Source organism: Nelumbo lutea, chromosome 8, assembly GCF_056320005.1.
Source record: "Nelumbo lutea isolate HS-2025 chromosome 8, American lotus-T2T, whole genome shotgun sequence".
NCBI lineage: Eukaryota > Viridiplantae > Streptophyta > Magnoliopsida > Proteales > Nelumbonaceae > Nelumbo > Nelumbo lutea.
This window is the reverse complement of record NC_142691.1, coordinates 14,685,147-14,695,788: the sequence shown is the minus strand read 5'-3', so window position 1 is coordinate 14,695,788 and position 10,642 is coordinate 14,685,147. Positions and strand designations below refer to the sequence as shown.

At 33.8% G+C, this 10,642-nt stretch overlaps 1 protein-coding gene across 1 annotated transcript; it reads right to left on the bottom strand.

Annotated features, from left to right (window-relative positions):
* Positions 1-486: 486 nt before the first annotated feature.
* LOC148842914 (putative disease resistance protein At1g50180) lies at positions 487-4,195 on the bottom strand. The gene is made up of 2 exons (XM_088957088.1): positions 4,079-4,195; positions 487-3,992 (listed from the first exon to the last, which is right to left on the bottom strand). Exon 2 carries the CDS (start codon positions 3,666-3,668, stop codon positions 819-821), a length of 2,850 nt encoding a protein of 949 aa, XP_088813214.1. The 5' UTR covers positions 3,669-3,992; positions 4,079-4,195; the 3' UTR covers positions 487-818.
* Positions 4,196-10,642: the final 6,447 nt, after the last annotated feature.

Genomic DNA, 10,642 nt, shown 5'->3' with positions numbered 1-10,642 from the left:
TCAAATAGGTAATAGTGGCGCATACAGAATACTGGAGTGTTCAAAATAGGAGTGACCTTGAATGAGTAAGGTGACTGAAATCATAAGTACAGTAGTGTGATGGTGGGCAGGTCTCTGGCAATTGAAAAATCCAATAATCCAATAAAATGAGTGGGTATTCAGGATAAGCAGCACTGTGAGCATGCTTTAGCGGCTTACTGAGGTATGTCTAAAAGCGATAGTTGTAGGCACTGGCTTCGCATTTATTCTCCCATCCCCATTCCAAGCAACCAAAACAAAACTAAAAATTTTGTCCTCCGTCGGAGGAAAAGGTCACGACCATGATAAATACACATGGGGCTCAAGAGTATTTCGCATTGGGATAAATTGGGTAGCTACTGGTACCAGGTAACTTCATATAATGTCTTTGTCCACATCAATTCTCTACTTGTGCTTCTTCTCTGTGTTGCCCCTTAATTTCTTATAGTACTTGATTCTTTTAACATATAATCCCGAAAAAAAGAAATGAATTTCTTTTCTTATATGGCAAGGTGGCTGCTGAACTTCCACTTATATACAGTTAGTTACAGGCCATCCAATAGCACATACATGTGTTAGAATTAGAAAAGAAGAGAAAATAGTAAGACAGAAAATGGTGGAATGCAAGCAACAATAAAAGCCTAGGTGAAGGGTGACTGTTGTTATCAGGACATTCACTCAAGTCACTCGGGAAATTAGCAGCTGCTGTTTGTGGAATGTGGATCATTGATCCTGCACAGACAGCACGCTTGTGCTGCTTGCATTCCCTTTTGTTCAAAAATCCTTACTCTGGGTTTATCTCAATTCCACCTTCTACTCGGTCCAAAACGTCTTATGGAGGGCACGTGTGCTATCTTGTACCAATCTTCTCCCACGGTTTCCTGAACCCTGGCATTGAATTCATCCGACATCCAATCCATATACAGTTCCTGTAGTGTGTCCACATTCTGCAATCCATCTGGAAGCATTTTCATGTTTCTACAAGATAAGAGCTCCAACTTTCTAAGACTGGAGAAAGCTCCTTTCCCCACCTCACTCCATTCCTCCAAGTGATCTGCATTTGAAATTATCAAGTGATCAAGCATAGGAAATCCCCCTCCAGGACAAACCATCTGCTTTGTTCTCCATTGGGAGTATGCTATCTTGAGGTACTTGAGTCTTAGCAGCTGACTTAGGGTTGGGAACGGGTCCTCCTCTCCTAGCATGCAGTCTCCAAAGGTAAGGTGAGATAGGTTTGGTGGGAATTCAGAAAGGCTTGGTAGCTTATCTATCCTTACACCGTTTAGACTCAGCCTGTAGAGATTGGGGTGATTGTTCATCACTGATAAGGGAAACACCATTGGATCCCTAAGATATCGATAGACCCCGTGGAACAAAGCTAAGGATTCAAGGCGGTTCAGTTTTGCAATCCAAAAACTTAATGCCTTTGCTTGTGACTGTAAGTCCCCCACCAGACGCAGCTTTCTTACATTGATAAAGCTGTCCCATCCATCCTTCACACGGCTGTTCCTGTCTATGCCCAAGCTCCAAAGCGTCTGAAGCTGGTGGTGGTGGCGGTGATTCTTTGAAGGGTGGTAATAGCCATCAGAGACAGAGTCTAGTCTTGGTGGATCCAACACTTGTATCCCATCAAATTCATTAGTCAAGTAGAGGTGCCTCAGTTGTTGCATCATTGAAATTACATTACGCTCCAAGACAATGGAAGTATCCTTTACATCTAGTGTTTGTAGGTTCCAAAGATTGCAAAAGGAGGGGGAGAAGGATCCACTCCCTCTTGTCTTTCTCAAGCCTAGGTACCTCAGGTGAATCAATTTACCCACTTCATTGGGTAACTTTGGTAGCCTCACGTACCCCAGATCAAGCACTCTAAGCATTCCAAAGATGAAAGGGACCCTGGTTGTGCTTACAAAGAGTCCATTAATGCTTGAATCAGGAAGCTCACCATTAAGGGACAGAAGAACTGAACGGAGTCGCGGTTGACAGGAGTGGTAATGGTACCACAGCGGTATGTTTTCCTCTGTGTCATTCTTAGAATTCAGAACAAGTCGCCGTGCCCTGGTATTTAAGGCTGGATCAGGGGAGGTGCAATCCTGAAACTGAAAAAACTCAACTTCCTTAGCTTTGGATATGGAGAGGTCCCTCAGGAGGTCATGAACACGACACTTCTTCACTGTCCTATCCATCCTTCTTGCCACTACTTGAACCATACTTCTATCACTTAATTCTTCCAAGTAGTCCCCAGCAACATCCTCCACTGCTCCACCTCGTTTCTGAACCAAACCCTCTGCAATCCACAAACGAATTAATCTGCGTGCAGAGATTTCAGAATCTTCAGGGAAGGATCCAAGGTACAGGAAGCATGGCTTCAAGTACAAGGGCAAATCGTCATAGCTCAGAGCCAAGATTTGAGAACATTGAGTTCTGTCTTGATCCAGTTGCCAATTAATGCGCTCAAGCACTTTTGTCCACTCACTCAAGCTCCTTTCTTTTCTTGACAATATACCTCCTAACACTACAATTGCAAGAGGCAGACCTCCACACTTGTCCACAATCTTCTTCCCAACATTTTCCAGCTGCTCCTGACTCGTCCCCTCGCTAAAACTATTTCCAACCAAGAATGACTTCTTTGAAAACAAGGCCCAACTATTCTCATCGCTCAGAAGTTGCAGTTCATGAACTGGGCTAGCCGGATCAGCATGTAAAGCAACATCTTTACTCCTAGTAGTTAACACTATTCTACTTCCATTACCCATATCAGGAAAGGCTCCTTTGATTTCATCCCAAACATCTGTTACCCAAACATCATCCATGATCACCAAATATCTTCTCTCCTGAAAGAATCTATGGAGCTTCTCCTCCAACTCTTCTACACTCATCTCTTTGGACTCCTTTCTGGGGAGACCCATCACTTTCTTTGCTAAATCCTGTAAAATCTCCTTGGTATTGTAGACCTGAGACACATAAACCCAAGCCCGACACTCCCTGAATTGGCTTCTGACATCTACACTGTTATAAACTTGCTTAGCAAGCGTCGTCTTACCCAGCCCTCCCATGCCCACGATGGAGATCACACTTCGTTGCAGGTTCCATTTATTGATTAGTTGCCCTTTCAATGAATTTATGTCTTCTTCCAGACCAAAGATATCGGGTTCATCAGAGTGAGGGGATATTCGTCTCCGCTCTCGCAATCTTCTGCGAGCAGAGCTGGACCCTTCTCCCACCCTCTCTCCCCCAATCATCTCTTCTTGAATTCCGTAAGTTACTTGTCTTTTGGAGATATCTTCGATCCTGGCTTTGATCCGCTCAATCTCTTGGGAAACCCTGTGCCGATTCAACAAGTCACTGAGGAAGATGGAAGCGTACCTTGTTATGAATCCCCTCCTCCTCTGAACTGCTCTGCTGAGGATGAAATTCTCGATAACGTCCTCTGCATCATACGCAATGTCTCGGAAGTCTGCGACCCAGTTGGTGATTCTCGCATCGCCTTCTTGCTGCTTCTCATCTGCGTGCGTTAAGAAGCATTTCATTTGTCTGAGTTCTCCTTTAATCCATTCGAACTGGTCTCTCACCCCACGCAAGAAAACCGCTTCCTGAATAATGAGTTCAGCAATTTTCTCCACGACGACAGCAACGACAGCCTCGGTTGCCATCTCTCTTTCCTCCTCCCCCTTCCACCACTAGTTAGTGGGTGTTGAGTGGATCAGGGTTCACTGAGGACCCATCCCATGAAGACAAGTCAATCAATGGAAAAAGGCAAAATGCTGATGCTAATATACTGCTATTGCACCTTTAAAGAAGACAGAGACTAAATCATGATCACAGGGATAAAATAGACATGATCAACTTGATTTTGCAAACCCCAAGATGGGGTCAATCCATTATCCGATGAGCATGGATTGAGCTTCACAGGATTCAGAATTGAGGCGTCTTCCTGGTTCCCCACTAGAGGCTAGATTCAATTATTTATCCGAAGCCTGCCACAATTCATAAAAAAAGTTTGTGTTACAGCTGTGATAGTGCTAAAAGCTTATTCTCATTGGATTAAAACAGCAGGCTTGACCTCAGATTTGAAGAGTCTGCAAGAGTGCAGCGTTTGACCAACGATGGTTGGTATGGTGATGGTCGTATGAGCTCATTTTAACCACCGAGCCATGCTTGGAATCTGCTACAAACAAACCAGATACGTGCACAACGGACTATACTGTTGGTGTGTGGACACAGACTCCGGCTCTTCCCATGTAATACGTTACAAGTGAATCAGGGGTGGGGCCAAAGCTAGAAACCCATCGGATACGGCTGTTAGCGGATCCGTGCGATTCACAGGATTTATTAAGAGGAAGATAAATAATAGAAAGGATTATATACTAAAATACCCCTTAGAGTTTCATGGATTTACTAAAATCTACCTTATAGTTAGCATTTTACTAAAACACCAATTTATAATTTGTAATGGATTTAATCAATCTTCTATTAAATTATAATGAAAAATGACAATGTTGACCTTAATGTTCATTTTAATAAATTTAATAAAAAGAAAATAAAAATAAAAATACCATTTTCCCTTAATAAGACACGGGCAACCACTCTATTGGCTATATTTGGTCAGTTTTGTTTTTTATACGAAAAAAGTGTTAGGAGTATTTTTGGAATAAAAAATCATTGGCCTAATGGCAAAACAAATACTTCTTAATGAAATGTTGATTAAGTAAATAAGTTGTAAAACATATGTGATGTTTTAGTAAAATGAAAACTATAAGGTAGGTTTAAGTAAATATGTAAAACTATATGGTGTATAGGAATGTCAACATGGTGGGGATCATATTCTTTGTCCCTGGCCCTGATTATGAAATAGCCCCCATCCCTGATCCCCAATGGGGATGGGTTCCTCGAAGGGACCTGAAACCTCAAAATGTTTTTAGATAATAGTATTTTTTTTAAATATATTTATTTGAAAGAAATAAAAACTTATATATATATATATATATCAAAACATATTTAAAACATTATTTATAATTTAAATTTTTTATTTCTTTTAAATAAATAATATAGTAGTTTATTTATTTATTTAAAAGAAATAAAAATAATGTTTTAAATTTGTTTTGATATATATATAATCGGGGTCAAGGTCGAGGTGGGGTAGGGACCTCAATCCCCATCCCTGACCCTAACCCCGACCTCAACATGGGGATTCTTATTAATCCCCATCCCTGCCTCTGCCCTGCCAAAACAATCCCCATCCTGAGCCCCATTGGGTCTGGGAAGTTGAGTCTCCGTCAGTGATGGGGAAAATTGCTATCCCTTAAAGTGTGTTCTAATAAATGACCCTAATAGAAACACATAAGAGTACACAATTATTTTATATTTTCAAAATTTTTAAGCAATTAATAATTATTCATATTTTATATTCTACTTTTAATAAAATTTTTATAACACAAAAAAAAAATAATTAATTCCAATTAGGTTTATTAATCAAACTGATGAAACCGACCAACCCAATTAACTCGACTTGAGTTGCTCGGTTTTCTAGTATTTTAGGTTGGCTTTGTTTAAAAAATTTTCCAATTCGACGAAGTTGGATTAGTTTCACTTTGGCTATTTGTAAACCGACCAAAATCGAACGACCTAACCATGGATATATATTAATATTTTATATTTTAAATATAACTTTTAATATGGAAAAGTGGGAATTTTCCCATATTTTTAGTCTAAAATGTTTCATATCATAAATCTAATTTTTTAATTTATTATTTAATAATTGCACTATAATTTTTAAAAGTAAATTAAAATTTTAAGTTTAAATCTTTTGAACAAACTAACCAAACCAAAAAAATTGACCCAACCTGACCAAGTCAATTTGGTTGGCTAAATAGCCTACGACCAAACTGAACCAACTCATGAACACTCATAATTTCAACTAAATTAATATTCTTATTTCTAGTAAATAACAATAGTTTAATCTCCAATAATTATTGAAAATTAATAGAAAAATACATAATTAATGAAAATATATTGATAATGAAATTTAAAATAATTATAGAAATTACAAAAATACAATAAGTACTAAAAATATATTAACTTAGTCAATAAATAGTATAATCTCAAATAATAGTTTAATCTCTATTTAATATTAATCAATAACTTATAACAATAATAGTAATTTAATCTCCAATAATTATTGAAAGTTTTCTATAAAATAACAAAACAAAATAAATTTAAACATAATAATTGAAAATACATTTATCACAACAGACAATAAATATTAATTTTAGTATATATAATTATATAATAAATACAAATTAAGAGTTTAAAATTATTATTAATAAATATTATTTTTTGAAAGTTATTTTCTCAAATTATTACTTGATATAAGTGAAGTTAATTACTTACAATATTTTGTAAAAATATTAAAATATTATTAATTTCAATGTTATGTTAAATATTTTGTTATTTAAATACTTAAATAATATGTAAAATATTTAAATATTAATTATTTATTTAATTTAATTATCCATAAAGTCATAATTTATACTATTATTAATTTTATAATATATTAAATTATTAATTTAAATATTATTTTATAATTATTTTTCTACTTTGAGGAAGTTTTTTTTTTAATTTATTACATAATTTCGTTATTTTAACTATTTAAAATCTAGTTATGATAAATATTTAAATAATCTATAAAATATTTATATTTTTTGTTATTTGAATTTTATTTATTTAAAGCTATTACTATTATTAAATATTTAAAAAAATTAAATTGATAATACAGAAAATATATTTTAAATTGTTAGTATGTAATTTCGTGATATATTTTGTAAAAATATAAAATTATTTTTTAGATTTTTAATAAATATTTTAAAACTATTTTATAATTTTTTTAGGATATTTAAATAATTTTTAAATTTTTTAATCCAAACTTTCTTTAGATAGATATAGATAAAAAGTAGGGGAGAGGATAAATAGGAATTAGAGATAATTTAGGAGAGAAAAGTCTTACTAAATTAGAGATAGTTTTGGAAAAAGTGGGGGAGGTAGTTTAGGAGTAATTTTAGGAGAATAGATTGTTTAGGTTATTGGGAAAGTACATCTCATTAGTTGTTTAAAAAATGACATAGAATTAAAAAAGTAAAAAATTAAAGAAAAGAGAAAATTTATATATATATATATATATATATATATATATATTACATAATTTCATTATTAATTTTATAATATATTAAACTATTAATAATTTGAATATTATGTTATGATTATTTTTCTACTTTGAAGAAATTTTTTAAATTTATTGTATAATTTCGTTATTTTTAACTATTTAAATCTAATTATGATAAATATTTAGTTATTTAAATATTTAAATAATCTATAAAATATTTACATAGTTTTAATTTTATTTATTTAAAGCTATTACATTTTATTAAATATTTAAAAAACATTTAAATTGATAATCAGTAAAAAAAAACATAATTTAGATTGTTAGTACATAATTTCGGGATATATTTTGTAAAAATGTTATTTTTTGGTGTTTTTAATAAATATTTTAAAAGTTATTATATAATTTTATTAGAATATTTAAATAATTCTTAAATTTTTAATCCAAACTTTCTTAAATAGATATAGATAAAAAGTAGGGGAGATGATAAATAGGAATTAGAGATAATTTAGGAGAGAAACTCCCTAGTAAATTAGAGATAATTTTGGAGATAAATAGAAATTAGAGATAATTTAGAAGATAAATGGGAATTAGAGATAATTTAGAACATAAATAGGAATTAGAGATAATTTTGGAGATAAATAGAAATTAGAGATAATTTAGAAGATAAATGGGAATTAGAGATAATTTAGAAGATAAATAGGAATTAGAGATAATTTAGAAGATAAATAGGAATTAGAGATAATTTTGGAGAAAGTGAGGGATAGTAAAGGAGGTAGTTTAGGAGAACTTGTAGAAGAAGAGATTATTTAGGTGATTGGGAAAGTGAATGCCATTGGTTGTTTCAATAATGACATGGAATTAAAAAATGAAAATTTCAAAAAAGGAGAAAATAGATAAATAGCTTCTCTCAAAGGAGAGCTATGCTACAAGACCAGTTTTAATGTATATATATGGATTCGAAGATTTGACATAATAGAGTTGAATTGGGATATGACTTGTTTTGATTCAATAAATATTTAAATTCCATCAATTATTTAATTCTTATATATATTTGTATATTTTATATTAATAAAATTTTATTTTATACACTTATTAATTGTCTAAAATAATAAATGGATTCAAATCGAATTTAACCCACTTACACAACTATCATTGGCCATTCCTCCTAATTGGAAGGGGTGTCAAGTGACCATCTAACCACGTGGTCATTGGTCACACAATTAGGGGTCTAAATGGATTGAATTTGAACCAAATCAACTAATATCCAAATTCAAATTTAATTAGAAAATCCAATGGATATTAAAAGTAATGTTCAAATTTGAATTCAATTATATATTTGAATATTCAGTCTGATTTGAATTTGAATATATAAATCATGGTTTTCAGAACTGGATCAGACTGGACCGGTTCTTGATTTTTCCCAAAATTGGATTTTTTTCCATAAAAACATGAATTGGTTAGCAAACCGTTGACTTGGGTGGTCAAACCAATCAACGGTTTTGATCACTTTTTATTTTTTTAATTTTTTTAAATTTTTTAATCAGAACGAACCAATCGACTGTTCGACCCGGGAACTGGACCCATGACCGGTTCATTGTTCGGGTCGATTTTAAAAACCTTGATGTAAAGTGTGTAAATATATAAATTATTTATATAATTTAAATATTAAATATCTAAATTATATATAATATATAAATATTTTATATATTATATATAAGAATTAAATAACCATCAGATTCAAATATTTGTTGAATCAAATAAAGTCATATCTGAATTCATTTCGATTATATCAAACCTCAAATTCAAAATAGGATTTTCGAATACAATTGACACCTCTAATCAATGGGTTAAACACACGGACCATGAACCTAAAAATAAAGCATCAATGGCTGGTGCATGCCATAAATTCTACAGAAAAGTACGGACAGGCCCAATGCAGATTTCTGAATTCCAATGCAAACCTATAAACATTCAAAATATTAAAACCCCCCATTCTATACACCAATACCAGCCTGTATCTTGTCTTCAATTCCAAGCTGACACCTACCCAACTATACTTTGGACTTACAAACTTTGACTCTGGGCTGAACCATTATTCTCCCTAAATTCTATGAATCATGAATGCGTTTAATGATGATTTGGTCATTATGGTCCTATCCCGTCCCCTATACCAAAGTCCTTGTTAGGGTTAGACGGTCATTGATCTAAACTTGGAGAATAGCTCTAATAGGTAAAATAAATAAATAAATCAATAAATAAATCAATCAAAAAGAGAACGAGAGGAAATAGGTAGACTAAGGTGGTTTATTACGTCACATAAGACCATATACAGCACAATCTACTACAAGTTGTAAGGGTTGGAAGGATAGGGACAGAACAAAAAGGATATTGAAGTTGTAAAAAATGGCACTAAATGGAAAGGAATCTTCAAATGATGTGTTGACTAGTCACCTTTCAGGTTTATTATATAAAAATGTTAATCATAGTGATAAATAAGACAAATTAATAATAGTGCCAAGTTTAGAATAAAAAAATAGGATAAATCGCTAAAACCTCTATTGAAGTTTCTGGTCGTTGTTGAATCCTTTACTGAACTTTGAAAATCGCAACCACCTCTCCTAAAACTTCTACCACATTTGCAAGTAGATCTCCTTTATTAGAATCATGTAATAAGAGACATCAAAATGTCTAAAATAACTAAGCAGTTACTTTTGACCAAAATATTTATTTTTTAATTTTTTTTCTTCATATCAGTGTTACCCCAAACCCTTCCAATCTCTTTTTAGGAAGTTGATTTACTTTTCAAAATTTGCCCTATCAATCACTTAAATACAAATCTGCAGATTCATTTGAACTCTCTTCTTTGTTTTGTTATTCATAAAATTTGTATTGTCTTTTTATAAAACCCACAACAATAGTAACTGCATGAATATTTTTAGACATTTCCATGTCTCTTACTAAAGGATTATGATGAAGGAAGATTTGGCCCGACCTCTCTATTATGTGACACGTGGCAGAAACAACAGCTCGGCAAAAGGGGCCAAGCCTAGGCGGGAACAAGGGGACACACTTCGCCGAACTGACCCTTGTAACAGCTCGGGATACACTTCGCCGAACTGACCCTTGTAACAGCTTGGGATACACTTTGCCGAACTGACCCACCTTGTAACAGCTCGGGATACACTTCGCTGAAACTGCCACCTTGTAACAGCTCGGGATACACTTTGCCGAACTGACCCACCTGGTAACAGCTTGGGATACACTTCGCTGAACTGACCCACCTTGTAACAGTTCGGGATACACCTCGCTGAAACTGACCAGCCCTATAGATACCTCCGAGCTCAAGACCGCCTCGCTCAGCACTTCGCATCACCTTCTGGGCACCAAAACCAAACAAGTCATACCATGCTTGACACTAGGGAAGTCTGTGCCCGAGGGCGCTACGCCTGACTGACTTGGGATCTGACA

What these genes read in the sequence shown, in the direction of transcription:
- LOC148842914 (XM_088957088.1), bottom strand. Translation starts at nt 3,668, where the DNA reads ATGGCAACCGAGGCTGTCGTTGCTGTCGTCGTGGAGAAAATTGCTGAA.